At 42.9% G+C, this 18,295-nt stretch overlaps 3 protein-coding genes across 4 annotated transcripts; all 3 read left to right on the top strand.

Moving 5' to 3' along the window:
• Positions 1 to 918: 918 nt before the first annotated feature.
• LOC104444067 lies at positions 919 to 4,100 on the top strand. Its single transcript, XM_039308061.1, has 3 exons — positions 919 to 1,103; positions 2,392 to 2,538; positions 3,768 to 4,100. Exons 2-3 carry the CDS (start codon positions 2,416 to 2,418, stop codon positions 3,831 to 3,833), a joined length of 189 nt encoding a protein of 62 aa, XP_039163995.1. The 5' UTR covers positions 919 to 1,103; positions 2,392 to 2,415; the 3' UTR covers positions 3,834 to 4,100.
• A 3,271-nt stretch (positions 4,101 to 7,371) lies between these two features.
• Positions 7,372 to 13,593, top strand: LOC104444062 (microtubule-associated protein 70-1). The gene is made up of 11 exons (XM_010057643.3): positions 7,372 to 7,776; positions 8,997 to 9,082; positions 9,830 to 9,895; positions 9,996 to 10,166; positions 10,330 to 10,500; positions 10,607 to 10,762; positions 10,877 to 11,023; positions 11,673 to 11,744; positions 11,825 to 12,352; positions 12,450 to 12,637; positions 13,062 to 13,593. Exons 1-11 carry the CDS (start codon positions 7,542 to 7,544, stop codon positions 13,078 to 13,080), a joined length of 1,839 nt encoding a protein of 612 aa, XP_010055945.2. The 5' UTR covers positions 7,372 to 7,541; the 3' UTR covers positions 13,081 to 13,593.
• A 1,085-nt stretch (positions 13,594 to 14,678) lies between these two features.
• On the top strand, positions 14,679 to 17,607 carry LOC104444048 (UDP-glycosyltransferase 76E2). Of its 2 annotated transcripts, XM_010057633.3 has the most exons (3): positions 14,906 to 15,036; positions 15,152 to 15,259; positions 16,432 to 17,607. In XM_010057633.3, exons 2-3 carry the CDS (start codon positions 15,226 to 15,228, stop codon positions 17,394 to 17,396), a joined length of 999 nt encoding a protein of 332 aa, XP_010055935.2. In that variant the 5' UTR covers positions 14,906 to 15,036; positions 15,152 to 15,225; the 3' UTR covers positions 17,397 to 17,607. The 2 variants fall into 2 exon arrangements, with proteins under 2 accessions (XP_010055927.3, XP_010055935.2); XM_010057625.3 differs by having other exon boundaries at positions 14,679 to 15,259.
• Positions 17,608 to 18,295: the final 688 nt, after the last annotated feature.

Raw genomic sequence — 18,295 nt, 5'->3', positions numbered from 1 at the left:
TGTCTACCATGTGTCATGGTCATGAGGTTCCCCTTCTAGAGTGTTTTGAAGGAGGGCAAAACAGTTATTGCTCTGAGATCTAAAACTCTCTCGAAATAAATGTCGGTAATATGAGGGTATCGATTATAAGAAGAGTGCCCTCCCTTTATTTGTATCCATTCAACTATCCAATAAATTCTCATTTCCAAAGCTTCTCTCTATAAACTTTCTCTCTTTATGATTTGGGTGAGCGAGCGAGCGATCATCCAAGCAAGGCTTGACTTAGGCACCCTGACAATCCAAGCGTTCTCATAAGAGTCTTAGTTGCCACACGAGTGAGTGAGTGAGTCAAGGCTTGGCTGAGGGGCTCGACAATTCAAGCGATCCCAGAAGAGTCTAAATCGTCACACGATCACAATCCAGTGATCACAATCCCAAACGATTGGCCTATGACATATGTCTCTAACTATGTCCTACTAAACTTAAAAGGGATGAAAAGCTATTAAACAAGATAACTAAATGGTTAGATTAGTTTAACGCCGCCTCATATTAGAATAATGACATGTTAACGCACTAACTTAGCATGTAAAATTTGTGTTTAAATAGATTAAATAAGTCAATTTGACACGAAACAGTCCAAACTCAAAGTGTCATGTCTTCCATATATTACGGGTGACATAGGAGACATCTCTATTTTTCCCCGGAAATTTTTCAAATTACTACTGCTTAGCTTTCAATTCGTTTTTACCATCAAATGAAATGTAAATAATCCGTCTTTTCTTTCCATTCATTTCAAAACTTCTATAATCCCTTGCTAAACCAAACATGATCTTTCAATTACTCTCACGCTTAATTACTTATATAAAATTTCCATATTTTTTTTTTAATGTAATGAGCCTATCCTCTCTTCCCTATCCATATTCCTCCAAAAAGATATCGTCAATAATCCAAGACCAAAATAATATTTGGAGGAATCTTCCGAAGACTCCTCGGAGCGTATAAATGGAATAAGCCCGAGCATTTTGTAACTCAAAGACCACTCGATCGTCGTTCTCGTTCGGCTCCTGGGGAGTGCAAAGAAATCGCACAGCAGCAGAGAGAACTTGCATCCAATCTTGAGCCAGGTAAACGAGCGCGAGAATGAGATGAGAACCTGCCTTTTTTTCAATTCTATCTCTGGCCCGTTTCAGCACGATATTTGTTTTCGTACCCAAATAAAAATTTGTAGACTTTACGTGTAAGATGCTCATGAATTCACAGGAACTCAGTTGTTTTAATCAGACTAGAAACGCAGAGTTTTCTTTCGAGTTTTGAGGACAGCTTTTTACTAAGATCGTGTGAGGCAGCAGGGCGTTTTGACTTTCCCAGCAAAGAGCTATCCTAAGCGGCCGAACGGGATGGCGACCCGAAGTTCCGTAAATGCGAAGAATTATGCGAAGAATTTCTTATTTGTGTGGCCCCTGTTTGGAGTCTTTTCATATGATGTAGGCTCGACCGAAAGCTGTGGATTGGTGACCCGACCATCTGTTTGATGAAATGCCTGTGAGAGTTATGCGTCCATCTTTCTTTTTTCTTTTCTCTTCCCCGTGACATTTTTAGCCTGGGGTTCTCGTTGCCATTCGCTGGGGCTGGTGTGGGCTTGGGAGAGCCGTACGCAAAAGCTTGTTGTTGAGGTGGGGGAGATTGATACTGTCTAAATCTTGTGTGGATGTCCCTTGTAGAAAATACAGTTTGGGTTGGAATGATCTGCCGTGCTTTCATAGTCGTGGCAACAGTCTGGGCTGGCAGTGCATAGCCATTAGCTTTTACTCGTCCCTAGGTGAACTCTGCAACACTGGTGTCGCTAACTGCAATGTGTAATTGCAGTAGGGACTAAGGAAACTCATGGTAAAGAGCTTTGGTACCAATTGACACGACCCTTGGGAAGTTAGCACCGTAAAAGCTAGCTGTAGACGTGGGAGAGCAAGGCCAAATATTAGTGTATCAACTTGGGTCGCTTTGTTTTATCAAAGTGAAGTAGCATAATTATGAGGACTCTGAATGAATTTCTCATCAAGCCCTCTCTGAATATATCTAACTCGATTTCCTACTCCTCCAATGTGACCCCACAATTTGCTAAGATTTTTGTGAGCAGGGAGCAGATATTGTTAGTCATTTGTTCCATCTTTTTTATACATTGGACCTTGAGAGCGGATGTCGTGGACATAAGTTTGATACTCTAAAACTTGTCTTGTCATTGTAACACCTCTTCTTATTCAATAGTTTGTGTTTCTTCTTTTGTACGCACGAGATAATGTTTAGATGAAGCCTTATTTACTCAAAACAGTCTGTGGATTATCCTTGGAGTGCGAAGTTAGCTTAATTGGCTTAATTTCTTGTCTTAACCTGGAATTTCACACCATACTTTTGCAGAGAGGTATCTGATTACTTGGTACAATGCCACATAAGACCCGCCCCATGACGGCTTTGTTATTGTTTACCGGAGTAAACGCCATTTTGGTCTCAACTATAACTCCCGTTTATGACTTCGTCTGCTTTCTACCTTACTGGGAGAGAAGGGTATGGTTTTCATTCTCTTTTGCATTGACATTAAGGTTTTGTTTGGGAAGACGGGAGGGGAGAGACAATCTGTTAAGATCTGAAACTTTTCATTCACAAAAATTTTGAACTTTTAGCTATTTTCCTCACCCTCCCATTTTCGATCCCCTCCCTCTTCGCAAGGAAAGCTATACATTTACGGAAAAACTCTGTGTTGAGAACTGTGTAATGGTTGATCTTTGATTGTTTGATAGAGCAGTTGATCTAGATTTGTCAGTTCTGTGCATTCTGAATAATGTCAATACATGATCCTATTTGGCCTAGTGTGCAATGTAGTCCCTAGGCTTTCAATTTGTTCAACGTGGTCCATGAATTTTGGTATATGTTCAATTTAGTCCATTGACTATATGAAAAGATTGATTGTTCATTTAGGGATTAGATTAAACATGTACCAAAAGTTTAAATATCACATCAAACGAATTAAAAATTCAAGGACAGCATTGCAAATTAGACTCAAATTCTAGGACTGCATTTAACAAATTAAAGTCCAAGGACGTCATTACACATCGAGCCAAAGTTCGAGGACTACTTGTGTAATTATCTCTTTGGTAGAATGTATCTTGGTTCTGTTACATGATGGCCTGTTTTTGGAAAATAATCATATCAATGGATACCATCCAATACTGCCTGGGCTTCAAGTTTTGTTTTTGCATCCGTGCGTCTAGCCTATCAAATTCTTTGATATAATAATCTTGAACAGAAAATGTGGGATGCAAGAGTTATAAGTGCTACTATTCATCTTGCTCATAATTCTATTTAATCATCATAACGCTGGATCTAAATGAGTAATTAGATGCAAGATCCTTGTATTTTAGTTCCATTGACTATTTACATGCTTTCTCACAGGAAAACTATGTTGTCTGATTTTCCCTTGTGTTATGTGCTTTTGTCAAAATCATTTCTTTCTTAGATGACGAAGCAATCTCCATAGCCTTGGATTGTGTTCAACATTTATTTAACATAAGCACTGCTGCCATAACAGTTGCAGCATATTTCCAAAAAGTCGAACATATGACCAAGCCCTGATGATAGGCTTGTGCATTTGTTTCATGTAGGTGGACTATACACAAACTATTAAGATCAATATGAAATAGTTTTGTTTACCTTGAAATTGTGAGACATTGAAAAAGGTGCTCCATACCTTAAGTACATCTTTTCTTCTTGACATCCTAATTTTTTCCTTGTTTCAGAGAGAACATCGTCGTCAGGAACGTGAAGCTGCTTTAGCTCAGAATTCCAGTGCTGGATCAACATAGAATCAACTAGGGTGCCATGTCTCCCATACTGGAGTTCCTTTATTTGCATCTTGACCTATCCATACAATTTGTTCGCATCCTCAGCAAGAGGGGTTCTGGTTGAAATCACTGAGCAAGCTCTCTCTTTACAAGTCCCAGTTGATTACTATTTGCAGCTGTACATATAATTGTTGAATTCTATTGACATTTCATTATGGTAGGTTGTACTGATTAGCTCGAACTGATCCTACCGATAGTGCTAGTGCAGTCGATTTCTTCTACCCCACACGGGAGCTTTCGCAGAGTTGTTTTTTCCAACAAATCTATTACTTTAAATGTCAAGTTGCCTTTTCGACCTAAAAAATAACAAAAAATCTCAAGTTGCCTAGGATTTTCAGCAGTATCTTTTTCGTGGACTGAACCTAACAAGCTTCGGAATGGTGAAATCCATAATTCAAAGGGGGAAACCGAAACAGTCATCTTTTGACTCCGGGCGTCTCTTTCGTCGAGATAGGAACCTCCTTCTATGCAAGAGCAGATTCAGTTGGTGCATAATAGAGTCGAAACGCACGGCCAAACTGGTGGTGTATCATTAGCTTGTTCATCGGGATTGGCTTTGGGGGGCAGTTTTCTGGAAGAAGACTCAATCTTGAGCACGGGGTACTGACATGAAGTACAAGGAAAGCAAAGGGCATGTGTCCTGGAATGTAGGGATGATTCTTCTCCAGTGGAAGGGCAAGTAGGGGGTGTAAAGTTATGTTCTTCGACAAAACCAAGGTAACAGCATTTGGTGAATTGGAACCCACCAGACATGCCACTTTCCCACAGCTGTTCCTCAAGACTTGCGACCTGGGATTCGAAGGGCGTGTCGTGCTGGTGCAGGATCAGTGCGCCCGCATAGCTTTTGAGTTCTTCGGCCCGGCTAGTGCCTGAAGTTAGTTAGTGCGTTTGTTCTGTGATTTGAAATTCTTTTTCTTGCAAAAAATATCTTTATATTACCTGTAAAAAACTAATCAACAAAAACTATTATTCATGATAAAAAGTATTTTTTATTGATTAATTACTTCTCTCAACTGAAATGAATTTTTTTTTAGAGAAATATTTTTAAAATCATTTATATTTCGCGGAATAAATCAAGCTTTATTTGTGAATGGGCGTTTGGCAATACTGCACTCCAACAAACACGTGCCCACGTGAGACGATTCTGACGTGTCGAAGCAGCTTAATGAAAACCAAAAAGAGAAAGGGGCCCACGGAGAATGTGAGCTCCAGCTTCCGTAGTCAGTTCATCAGCCCAATAATAATGCACGCACGCTCGCGTTGGCACGCACGTGCGCAGCGAGCCCCATCCGTCGTCCTCGTCCGTTCGTGCCGCATTTTACCGAATTTGCACCGGCTATTCGACCCTTGGATTAATTTATACGTCTCCAATTTTTACAAATATCACCCGCATGTTGCCGAGCGAAATCCCACGTTGAAATAGATCATAATTCATTCATTCTTATATACTCATTCTCATTTTGTTCAAAATCTATTTCGACACTCTGTAGCGACAGAATAATTCAAAATGTCATGATTTTGAATTGGAAAGTGGCATTTTCTTAGTTGGTACAAGGACGGACGTTACTCGAGCACGTATGTGAAAATGACATCGGAGCGATGTTCGATTTGAACCGTCGAAGTTTGAAAGTAAGGATGGCAAATTATCCTTTAAACTAAAACAAGAAATGATTTAGGCCCAAAAAGAAAGCGAAAAAGAAAGAAGATGGCGATATTTTCCAACTAAACGGATGTGTTGTCCGCACGTGGCATTCAAGCGGAGCTTATCTATCCGTCCCCCCCGGGGGCGGGGCCTCCACGCGCGCACGCGCGAAGGAGAGAGTCGAGGAGGGCGCGTGGGGTCTCCCCCCCGCGCATGTGCGCTTGTCTTCGGTGTCGCCCCACCTCCCTCCCCCAATAATTATTCCTCGCTTTTCTCTAACTCTTTCCCCACTCTCTCTCCGCATATTCCGATAATCTCCTGCCCCGCCGCCCACCGCTCTTGCCGTGCTCCCTCGCTCCTCCCCCGCTCGATCCTCATCATCCGGACGATGGCCTCTTCTCCCGCTCGTTCGGCCCCGATCGAGCCGATAATCACGTGCGGCGGGGGGTCCAATGATTAACGACGATGATGAGCGCCCCCTTTACTTCATGATTCCGGATCCAGATAAGAATTTCGATCTTCGTTTGTCCTCTTCGACACGTTTTCGATTCTCGTTTCGCCCTTTTTCCTTGATTTTCTCGCGTGGGATAATCGCGACGAATCCTCCATTTCGGAAATGATACCGGTCTTTTCATGTCGTTCGATCGATGAGAAATAGCGTTGTCTTATCGCGGATGGTAAAGTCCCGGCTTTTGTATCTTGCCATATGCGTTTTTAACTTTTGATCAGTAAAGATGCATGTCGCCTCGAGCAGTAACTTTGCCCGCATGAATCGACGCCCGATTCTAATTTTGGACGGGCTGCGACGGCTGTTCGTTTTTCTCCATCTGCTAAGGAAAGAAAAAAAGAAAAGGACAGAAAATCACAAGCGATTTTCCACTCGCGGCTCGCACGCATGAGCCGACCATCATAAAATCCAAGCGAAGGAGAGAGAAAAAAAGGAACCCAAAAGAGGGAAAAACATAAAAGAGACGAGAACGAAATCGATCTCCGTAAACTTGTAAGGTTCGGCTGATACGGAAGAAGGGCGCGTACCTCATCAATTCCAGCGGCTCTGTGGTCATTTGCTGGACCACACGCGTCGGCTGTGGAAGGCCAACGAAGCCGTCGTGGCCGAGCACCGGATCGAGATCGAGACTTCTTTCCTCGCTTGATCTTGTGGTCCATTTGGCGTTTTTCTGAGGTACAAATCGCGGTTCCTTTTCGGACAAATCTCATCCGCACGGGCTACGGACGGACGGGAGAGAGAGCGCGTCCCGGTTGATGAATACGTGGAGGCGATGCAAATTTGACTATTGAGCAAGTATTTTTAGCCGCGCTCGATTCAAATCAGACGGCCGTGATTGACAGGTCGAGTCAATTGTCGGGTCCCACCCGTTTGGTTTCGAAATCAAATCTCCCCCAGCCCTCCCCCACCTCCACCCCATTTTGCATTATGCAGTATCTTAATGACATTTTAGCAAATGCCGCCCACCTCGCCGTGTCTCCACAAAGACAATTAGACCCCCGTAATGGAAATTTCAAAAAACCCCCTAATAAAACTTTAAGGTCACGTAGCCGAGCCACGTGTACGCTCGTTTCGAATTCGAATGAGGCAGGCCCCATCCTGCGTTCGAAAGAGAATAGTCATTATTCCGGATTGGCTCAAAGGTCATTTTACCGAAAATGAACTGCATGGCTCGGGGTAGTGATTCGATACGCTCGGGGATACGCAATCTTAGGCCTTGGAAAGATTGATCGAGTCGGAAAAATTCGAAATATTCGATGTCTAATGATGGTGTCTTAATCAACCGATCAATGAAAGTCCCCCCCGCCTAAACGTCCTTTTTAATTCTCAACTCTGTCTAACAAATCGCGCAACTTTTTCAGACACTCTCTTCTCTCTCTCTCTCTAGTTTCCAAAATCACATCACACCCAAAATCTCTCTCTCTCTCTCTTTCTCTCTCTTCTGTGACTGGTTTTGGCATCTTCAGCTCGGAGGGACTCCAGCCCGTCGTCGCGGTCGCGCACCGGAAGATCTCCCCCGATGGCCGGCGCTCGCATTGCCAACGGCGACGCCGAGCACCTCAGGCCGCCGCCCGCCGCCGCCCTCGGCTCCTCGGCCTCTTTCAAGTCCGCCCGCCGGAAGCCGAACGGCGCCGCCGCGGCCTCCGGCGCCGCCCTGTCCCGCGTCGGCTCCGACGTCGACGACCTCATCACGCTCCTCCACGGCTCCGATCCCGTCCGCGTCGAGCTCAGCCGCCTCGAGAACGGAGTCCGAGGTCGCCCCCGCCGCCGCCGCTCCTTTTCCCTTCTCTAGCACCTCGTTTCTGCTTGCGTACCGCATTCCCGTCGAGTGTCTTCGTGCGTCCGTGCGCGGTCGTGTGTGCTTGAGGTAGTAGCGAGTGTTCATTTCTCGTGCTGCATTTGCTCGTGTTTCGCGATGATGCCTGAATCATCGCTGTCGAAGCGGAGGTGTATTGATTCTCCTCTCTTTTGACTCAATTCGGCGGTATTTTAAGCAAGTTTGCTTCTTTTGGTGACGCATTTTGAGCTCCTGCGTACTTGGAGGGGGATGGGACTTGACAACTAGATCAGTGGAGCAGTGTACGTTCGAGTGTGGGTGTGTGTAGCGAGCAATTTATCGGAGTCGTCGATTTTTACCCGAATCGATGGTGCAATCTTTCCTAATCCGGCCATTTTATCAGCAGACTCAGTGGAGGGCCGGATTATGAATAGAAATGTCTTGCAGCATTAGTCGCTTCGCCAACGCAAATGCTAGATTTGACTTGGCAAACCTTCGTATAACTTATCCATGTGGATGTGATTCTTCTCACAATAGGTTGTGCTGCATTTTGTTCGTCCATGTTTGGATCATTTTATCCCCGTTATGAAATTATGAATTGCCAGTTCCTTGTAACGTTTTCCCAGCAGAGTACACCACGTGCATATTCCTTTTCTGCTCTTTAACACATCGTGCACTTCCTTGTGCATTTGACCACGTGATGGCGGCGTGATTCAATGACCCGGTCAGTTTGACGTGCCGTGTTTTTGGCTCTTTTCCACCTGCCAAACCTCATAATGAGGGATAATAGATGCCCTGGTCTCAGAGGTTTGCAGGAATGAGTCATCTCTAGAGATATATTTCAATAAGCATTGGAGGTCAAATTTGTAGACTTGTTGAAGAAGTAGGTTGAGATTTGATGGACCTTTGCGATATTAGGCTATGCCCCTTCGATGGTCCAGCTCTTTGTCAGAGTAGCGAATGAAGGAAATAAATATATATCCTTTCCTTGAAGTATATTTCTATAGTTCTTAAATTACTTTGTTTTGTCTAATTTTTCTGATGATCGTGTTTCATGGATTGGGCTTGACTTATTACCTTGGCTGAGCTTCTTAGAAATATTAGTAGATGTCAATGAAATTATGTCCTTTTGATATTCTTACTGTTGAGCACATCTGATGGGCAGCGATCTTATTAGCTTTTATACTCTATTCACAGACAAAGATAGAGAACTGGGGGATGCACTTGCAGAAATTAAAGCTTTAAAGTATTCTGAACGTCTTAAAGAGAAAGCAGTTGAAGAGGTACTTACATACCCACAATGCTCTACAATGTGTCTCTTTCATGGGATGACCTATCGCATGCAATTATTGTATGAGCTGACCAGCTTGGATCATCATCTCGCAGAAGAGTAACTTTGACTTTGGCTTAATGAGAACTGAGAATGAATCGTAATTTCTTACGATGATGACTACTTTTCAATGAGTAAGAAAGGTGAAAAGCGGTCAAAGTGTTAGGGCTAGGCAAGTTGCCCTTATAGATTTAAGCCTTGGTTTCACCTGAATTCAACTATGGTTTAATACGTGATTTTACCTAAGTTTCCACTGAAAGGAAATGGAAATTCTTGATCTTGCATGTTGGCTTGATGAAAAACATGCTTATTCTTTGTATCCAAGAGTCTTATATCCCTTCTTTGGACATTGGACGACCAATAGTGGTAAGCATGGTCTTGGAAACTTTAGTTCTTTGGCACTTCTCAATAAATGAAACTGGTGCCTCTGGTATCGTCCTCCAGATAAACCGGGCTTTCTGATGTTCTTTCTGGTGCTTTATTTGTTAGCGATCTGTGGCTTTGCTTTATTTTTCATGTAACCTCATTCATTTTAAAATTCTGATATTGCTTATGCTTATTCTATGTAAAATTAGCTAAAATGGGCAGTTGCATCTTTCTCCTCTTTTGCTCCTTAGGATGGCTAGATATTTTCATGTTTTTGAGGATTATCAAATGGTCAAAAAAGTTTCTCATTGTCTTGTGCAATAATTGACATCAGTTGACTGATGAGCTGAAGAAAGTGGATGGGAAGCTAAAAGTGACAGAAACTCTTCTAGAAAGCAAGGTATGAAATACCATTGTGACTTGTCGCTTGCTTGCAATTCTTTTCCATATCAGTTTAAGAACTTGGCCATTGTCATGGACTAATCCAATTATATTTACAGAACCTCGAGATTAAGAAGGTAAATGATGAGAAGAAAGAGGCCCTGGCTGGACAATTTGCTGCTGAAGCTACACTTAGAAGAGTCCATGCTGCCCAAAAAGATGATGAGATGCCTCCAATTGAGGCAATTATAGCCCCACTTGAGGCAGAGCTTAAGCTAGCTAGGCTTGAGGTATATGTGGGAATTTGATCAATTTCTTGCTATGTTCCACTTTATCATCTTTTGTGATGTTACTTATGTTCTCTGTTCTGATGAAACATCCTGACATCCCGAGTTCTTCTTTTCTGGTAGAGAGCTTAGTTGTCTTACATTGTAAGTCTTGCCTTCTTGCTAGGCTGCAAGGTTGCAAGAAGACAACAGAGCACTTGATCGGCTCACAAAGTCCAAGGAGGCTGCTCTACTTGACGCTGAAAGGACTATTGAGATTGCTCTAGCAAAAGCAGCACTGGTGGATGATCTGCAGAACAAGAACCAAGAATTAATGAAGCAAATTGAAATTTGCCAGGTATTTTCTCTTTCGAGTATAATTCTTCTTCTTCTTCATGATATGATGTAGATCAAGGCTGTCTCCAAGTATGCAAATATTGACTATATCTTGCACTTCTGTGCAGGAGGAGAATAAAATTCTCGACAAGATGCATAGGCAAAAAGTTTCTGAAGTTGAAAAGCTAATGCAAACTGTTCGAGAGCTTGAGGAAGCTGTTTTGGCTGGGGGAGCTGCAGCTAATGCTGTTCGGGATTATCAGCGACGAGTTCAAGAAATGAATGTAATCTATTTTTGAAGTTTCTTCTTTCCATCTAAAATCTAGTGTCGTTGAATGCTTTTCCATATTTAGTCACAAGCAAATGAAGCTTTTTCTGACACGAAAAGCTTCATATAGGAGGAGAGGAAGACCTTGGAAAGGGAAGTTGCCCGTGCAAAGGTTTCTGCAAACCGAGTTGCAACTGTAGTTGCTAATGAATGGAAAGATGGCAATGACAAAGTTATGCCTGTAAAGCAGTGGCTCGAAGAAAGAAGATTTTTTCAGGCAAGTCAATGGCAATATGCCATCTTTAGCAAGGCTGCTTATCTTTTTCTATTCATCCCCTGATTAACTTAAACTGCTGAACATCAAATGCAACAGTTTTTTTTTTTTTTTGGTCTTACATTATGCTGCCGAAGAATTAGCAAACGTCTCATCAACCAAGGACTGTTAATGATATAGTAGTCAGACTCTCTGTGCACACTGCAGTACCATATAGTGTTGAAAGGGTACCTAGGACACCCACGTACGAAGCCACGTAGGTGTTAGCATTGAGAGTGCTGGATTAATTACATCATCCAGGCATTAAGGACCTTTTAAATGCCCCTTTGATGCCATGCTTTTGTCATGATGGTGAAAAACACTGCCGTGCTTGAAACTTGAAAGCATTGAACAGCTCTTCAATTTTCAAGCCTTAAACAATGCTTGATTTTTAGTAGGTTTCTAACTTACATTTCTCAATTCAAATGCATCTAGAAATCTCTTTTTTGGCAGAGATCTTTCGCTAGCTAAGTAGATAGAGGAAATTTCTCTAATGTCATTGACTCCCGTTCTTGGAACTTCTTTTATTCTGAGCATCTCGAATCATCTGAAGGGCAATCGGGGCAATCTAATTTGCAAAGCAGGATTTACTGATGTCTTCTTATATCAATAGGGTGAAATGCAACAGCTTCGGGATAAACTTGCTGTAGCCGAGCGCACTGCAAAGGCAGAAGCCCAATTGAAGGTGCGAAAATCATCAATTATAGCAATAGATTTTTTTATAGGTAATTAATCTTGATGGCAGGCTGCTTCAATGATGCTTAGGAAAAATACCAACTGCGATTCAAAGTTTTGGAGGAAAAGCTTAAAGGATCTAATGGCAATGCTCGGATGCACTCAGAAGGAAAGAGTACTAACGGACATGCAAGGCGTCTGTCTCTTGGTGGATTGGAGCACCTGTCCAGACAGTACTCCAATGGCTCTTTACAAAAGAAAGCATCGAGTGCACCGACTAGCCTGCTACGATCCAACAGTGCCAGTATACTGATGAGACATGCAAGAGTGTCATCTGCATCATTTGACGGCGGCAGCAAGTCCCTGGATAAACTGATGCCAAATTCAACTGATAATGACAACGCCACAGATAGTGCAGGGGGACAGATCAAGAGCACCGAGATGATAGGTAGAGTTGAAGAGATTGCAAATGGGAGTCATAATGGAAAAGCGCAGCCAGAAGATGAGGACTTTGTATCGGGAACGTTGTATGATATCTTGCAAAAGGAGGTTATAGCCCTGAGAAAAGCTTGTCAAGACAAAGATCAGAGCATTAAAGAGAAAGATGATGCTGTAGAGGTTGATTGATTTGCCTCCTATACTATGATTATCTATGCTTTCCTCATCACTGGTGTCGTCTCTGAGTACTTGATATTTGCTGTTGTTGAATAAGCAGATGTTGGCAAAGAAGGTTGATACTTTGAACAAAGCAATGGAAGTTGAAGCGAAAAGAATGCGTAGAGAAGTAGCTTCCATGGAAAAGGAGGTTTCTGCTATGCGTGTTAGCAAAGAGCAGAATAGTAGGACAAGACGCCTCAGTGCTCCCAGAGGGGCTGTGAATTGCACTCAATCAATTTCTGCAAGGTAACTAATTGTAAGCAAGAGAGATGAGCTGTTATCTTTTCTGATTATTTGACAGTTGAAATCATAAAACCATGGTTATATCTTGATAATACTAAATGCACTTTGTGACTTCAGAAAAAGATGCTTCTTTGACTAAATGCAATGCTGTGCTTCAAAATAAGATGCTATTAGATGTTGAAGTCCAAGGAGAATAGTTCTTCAACTTGTGCTGGTCTCATCAATTTTAGAGATGGAATTATAACAGAGTTTACTAATTCGAAAGGCCAATTTGCTCTAGAATTATGCTCAGTTTCGGATTAATGCATGCACCTGATTTTCACCTCTTGTGTGGCCATTATAGAATCAGATATTTCACACTAACTGCAAAAAAATTTCCCATCTGATGGTCTTCTAAATGACCTATTTCATCATGTTCTGATTACAGGAATGCACGGAACTTGTAGGTGATATAGTTGGCATTTCCACCGAGTTCCTGCTGAGATAACTCTTTCAAGCAGTTACTAATTAGTGTGGTTTTGGCGTGATCATCCATGTTTGTCGTCCCTTCTCCAGCCAGATAATCAATTTGCAAGGGCCCAACTTCTCTTTCCGATTGAGGATTCAAGGATCTTGTACATGTTTGTATCTATACAGCTAAGGTCAAAGCGGACTCACTCAATTTGCGGAAGCCAGACAGAGGCCACCCAAATATTGTGGTAACTCAACTCCAACTATATAAAAATATAGCGCAAGCGCCTCTCCTGTTTGTTTGAATGCTTCTCCAGAGATGTAATGCAAATTGATTGCAGATCGGGAGAAAGATAAAAGAGATGCTCCTCTTATGTTCATTTTGTTTTGGGTTTATATTATTTTTTTCCTTTTCGAGACAAGGCTGCTAATATGGTAAAGAACGGGGAGTTAAATTAAGATGGTCTTTCCGAGGATTAAACTGAGAATCTGGAATTCGCCTTCTGGAATTTCTTCGTAAAGTATCTTTTTTAGGAGGCCACGAAAAGACATTGCCCATGATCCTGCTCTTGCCAGGATCTCCTTTTACAAGGTGCGCTAACAGCTGGGAGCATGCACGGGACATACCAGACTGCATTCCAGCATCCGTAGACGAAGGGTTTTCGAAACCCGAGTCAAAAAGATTTCCTTGTTTTGCTAGTGACCACATGGTAGGCTCTGCATTTAAATTTGTGAGAATCAGATAATGTTGCTGGTAATTCCCGTCAAAGACTCATTGCTAGAAGCTGTACTTCTCAGAAAGCGTTGTGATCTGCAATTGAACCCCGCAGAAAGATACTTTTCTGTATTGTAATAAGTGTTGCCGACGTCCGCCGAAGGGTAGTTGTGGGTATGTTTTCCTGCTGCACTGGTGCACGACGAGTCTCATTCGAGGGTTCGACACCACTTAGTCATGGATTGAGGAGAGGTGAAAAGGGCCTTTTTAACTTGGCTATCATGCATCTTCACCCATAAAAGTCACGATCAAAAGAAATAAATGAAAGAAAGGGAATGGACAACCGAATCATAAACTGAACTTTAATGAATTGCTTGGCCTTTAGTTTATGCAAAAAACCCAACCAAGCTGAACCCAAACACCATGCTAGGAATGCGCTGGATGTGGTGGCAGAAGAGCTAAACTTGTGTCCAACCATGGGGCCTTGTAAGGCTTCAATAGGGGTTGCCATGTGAATAAATAGCGACGGAGAGTTAGATTGGGCTGCACGAATCGTAGTTCAGCAGCGGGAAGATTATGCCACCGTCGAACGAATGTTCATCCAAGTTCAAAGGGAGCTCCATGGAATTCTGATTGCCTGAAGGCCACACTGCTTTACATCGAGCCGAACTTCTAGTATCTTGCTGATAATAGATGCGACGCTGTGCTTTAAGGCACCTTCGTCGAATCACATCCTAAAGTCGCAGCTTTTATCCATGGATTTGACTAGTCATGTCCCTACCTTGGGCACCGTGGCGACGTTATGGCCAATCGCACCGTGTCAGCCGTGCTCTAATATCAAAAGGTTCCTCCCAACTACCTGTCCATCATCACCATTTCATCACGTCAAGCTTTTGGCCCTTCCTCTCGACAACAAACACAAAAGGAGGTTCCTATAAGAGGAAGTACTTTGCATCGGTTTGCATTCCAAGACATGGACGAGAATAGAAAGAGAGATTGGAATCGGCATCTGGTCCTTGTTCCCTGTCCTCTCCAAGGGCACTTGAACCCAATGCTCAGTCTAGCCAGCGTTTTCCACTCCAAGGGTTTCGGGGTAACCCTAGTTCTCGTGCAAACGTCCTCTCATCCTGCCGCCACTTCTTGGGCATCCGACGACTTCTTCTATGAATCGCTGGGTGGATCTGATGGCAGTATCTCGAATGCTCCCGACGTGGATCTCATGCGCTTTCTGAACGAGGTTAACTTGAAGTGTAAATCGTCGTTTCGAGATTGCTTAATGGGATTGCGAATGGGTCGACTGAGAGATCGTAAACTATGTGTTGTGTATGATGCTATCATGTATTTTTCAGCAGAAGTTAGCGACGAATTGGAGATCCCAAGGGTGGTCCTGAGGACTAGCATTGTAGCTAATTTTCTTGGCCTTTCAATGCTCAATCAGAAGGCCTACCTTCCAGCTCAAGGTAATTAGTGGATTTTGTCTTGTCTATGAGTATTTGACTCGTTAAAAACCTCACAACCAGTTGCTATGAGTGACGTATAAGAACTATCATAAAATTCTAAGTTCTATGGTTCGTTTTCATGTTAATTTTTAAGGAAAAGTTTTTTTTTTTTTTTTTTTTGGTGAAAGTAAGGAATTAAGGAAAAGTTTCGTCCAAAAGTTTAAGCTATTAATTAAGAGACGAGAATGCACAACTGTATATGTATAATTTTCTTGTTCTTACCTTACACCCTCTAACAAATTTGGTTGCCAATAAAGTTGTTAACATATTCACAGGATCTATAAATAAAGAATTACGCCTATTTATGTGAAAATTGTTAAATATGTTTTGTTTAAAAGACTAATTATGTTTTCCATTTTACCAAAATTTTAGGAAAAGTAGTATTGTGAGTATAGGTGGATCTTTAAAGCTAGAATGGCAAGTAAAGTCTTCATTTCTATATATTAAAATCTTGAAATCTAGAACCTATTTATCAGCAATCTATCTCGTAAATAAGTGCATAAGAGAATGCGGATCTGGAAATATCTTTATTGTTTGACATGTGTCAATTATTTCTTCCATTAGTTAATAATCCAAATACTTTGTAATGAACTAATTCTGCGAAATTCTCAAAAGTCAAATTTCTTAGCATACACAATGGATGTGCACTTTTGCCATAATATGAGAATTAAATTGATACTAATGATATATTGGCCGCACTATTTATGATTTTATTGTTCTAGGCCGGAAACCTCTAAAGATCTTAACACATTGTGATCCTACATAAGATTGAACCCTTTAATTAATCTTTCCATTTAGAGTCTTGAGATTTTAAGATTCGAATCGGAATGTCAACACTCAAAAGGCAAGAACGATGCTCGTATTCAGTGCTTCTTCAATTGAGTATTTTGAGACACCTGACTTTATCTGATTCGAACTTCTTGTTCATTTTCTGGGTTCAACTTACTTCACTTCATGCAAATTCTGTAACAACTTTGGACAAGTTTCGCCGACAATCATCCAAGAAAACCACAAGATCTCACGTTATGATGCAGTCTTCTTTGTCTGTTGTAATCTCTGGTGGGCGCAAGTATCATGGCTCTATAGCAATTTTCTCGTCTCTAACGATCGACTCCCGCGCATGTGGAATGCAGAAGATGGAGCGGTGAAGGCCATCCAAGAGCTGATCCCGTCGATGAGAGCGAGGGACATGCCTGTGTTCGACAGGTCCTGCCCAGAAGCCACGGAGCGAGTCCTCGCCCAGATCCATGAATCCACAAGCACAGCCTCAGCAATCGTATGGAACACGCTGCAGACTCTGGAGCAGGCCCTCCTCCACCGCCTCCAGTCCTCTCTCTCCCCTCCCATCTTCCCCATCGGCCCTCTCCACAAGTACCGAACCCGGGATCCTCGTCGTCGTCACCATCGCTCTCTCTTCGCCGCCGAGACCGGTGCTCGTCGCGAGGAAGATCGCATCAAGTGCGTGTCCTTCCTGGACTCCCACCCCCCGGGCTCTGTCGTCTACGTGAGCACCGGGAGCCTCGTCAGGCTGAGCCGGTCCGAGCTGGCCGAGATGGCCCGGGGCCTCGCCGACTGCGGCCAGCCCTTCCTGTGGGCGGTGGAGCTGAGCTCGGCGCACGATGGTGACATCGCACAGCTCATCCCAAGAGGGGAAGAGCTGCTGTGCGCTGCTGCAGACTGTCATCCTAATGCCCCTTCGATGCGGGGGCTCGTGGTTGCGTGGGCGCCGCAGGAGGAAGTGTTGGCACACGGGTCGGTCGGGTGCTTTTGGACGCACAACGGGTGGAACTCGACCCTAGAGAGCATGACCGAGGGGGTGCCGATGCTGTGTTGGCCTAGGGTTGGGGACCAGAAGATCATCGCCGGGTTCGTGACCCGGGTCTGGAGGGTGGGCTTGGAGCTGGAGTGCGATGGCAATGGAGGGTTAGAGAGAGGGAGGATCTCGAGGTCCATTAAGCGGTTGATGGCGGGCGAGGAAGGGAGGGAGATCAGGAAGAGGGCGTTGGAGATGGAGGAGACGGTGGAGCTCGCTTTGAGCGATGGCGGTTGCTCTTCTCAGTCCCTGAGCAAGCTGGTGGATTTCATCCAGCTGCTCTAAATGACATCATTTTGTCCATCAATAAGCGCTTTCGCTAGGCAAATGTGCCCTCAATTCCGAGATGAAGAAGTCGAAATTTTGGTCGACGACCGTGTGTGGTTATGTAGCCGAGGAGCTTATTTACCATCATCGTTAAGAAAAATAGATTGTGAATTTACATATGATCATTATTCTATGTCTATCGTTGTATCTAAACAGACGATGTAGATGGTGTTGGTTCATATGATCTATCATATCATATAATAATTTCTTTGTAATTACTATACTATTATGGATCTTGCCGTGTCCCTACCGTGTCTTCAAGCGTCTCTTTCCTTTCAATTTCCATCTCTGGCCCTAGTGAAGATATTAAAATTGGTCCTTGAATAGAATAGAGTTAGTTGTAAAGAATAGAGTTAGTTGTAACATCGCTTTAACTCAAACTCATATCTGACCTTCCTAGCTTGTCTTTAGGAAGTATCCTCGACTTTGAATCAAAATAAACTAATTCAAGACCATCTCATGTAGCTTCCGCCCAATTTCTTCGCTAGAAAAAACGCGTTGAGCGGGTTGACTTGGAAAAGATACCGAAGGAGTTAGTAGTCAAAGATTAGGTGTATTAGAATAGAAAAGACAATATTCCGAGCGTTTCAATGGTATATTGAGTCCAACTTACACGGGTCGGATTAAGTTACATTTTCACTGTATTGATAAGTAATTACATGTCTCCATTTGATTCAAATTTTTTTGAGATTATGATATCGCTTATACGTTCTTTTTTTTGTGTGGATACTATAGATATGTTTAGATGGTATTTCGAGTTAGCAATTGCATAAGGCATAATTCATATTTTTCCGGTAAGATTAAGTACCAAGCAACATGACCCAAAGATGTTGTATCAAGCAAGAATTGAACCCTAG

The sequence above is a fragment of the Eucalyptus grandis genome, chromosome 1, assembly GCF_016545825.1.
Source record: "Eucalyptus grandis isolate ANBG69807.140 chromosome 1, ASM1654582v1, whole genome shotgun sequence".
In the NCBI taxonomy this organism is placed as follows: Eukaryota; Viridiplantae; Streptophyta; class Magnoliopsida; order Myrtales; family Myrtaceae; genus Eucalyptus; species Eucalyptus grandis.
Note: the sequence above shows the minus strand (reverse complement) of the source record. Positions and strands in the feature narration are given on the sequence as shown.

Excerpts from the sequence above, each read along its gene's own strand:
- LOC104444067 (XM_039308061.1), top strand. The coding sequence starts at position 2,416 with ATGCCACATAAGACCCGCCCCATGACGGCTTTGTTATTGTTTACCGGA. Across the intron at positions 2,539-3,767 it reads TACCTTACTGGGAGAGAAGG|AGAGAACATCGTCGTCAGGA; the intron begins GTATGGTTTTCA and ends TCCTTGTTTCAG.
- LOC104444062 (XM_010057643.3), top strand. The coding sequence starts at position 7,542 with ATGGCCGGCGCTCGCATTGCCAACGGCGACGCCGAGCACCTCAGGCCG. Across the intron at positions 7,777-8,996 it reads CCTCGAGAACGGAGTCCGAG|ACAAAGATAGAGAACTGGGG; the intron begins GTCGCCCCCGCC and ends CTCTATTCACAG. Across the intron at positions 11,745-11,824 it reads AGGCAGAAGCCCAATTGAAG|GAAAAATACCAACTGCGATT; the intron begins GTGCGAAAATCA and ends AATGATGCTTAG.
- LOC104444048 (XM_010057625.3), top strand. The coding sequence starts at position 14,773 with ATGGACGAGAATAGAAAGAGAGATTGGAATCGGCATCTGGTCCTTGTT. Across the intron at positions 15,260-16,431 it reads GGCCTACCTTCCAGCTCAAG|AAGATGGAGCGGTGAAGGCC; the intron begins GTAATTAGTGGA and ends TGTGGAATGCAG.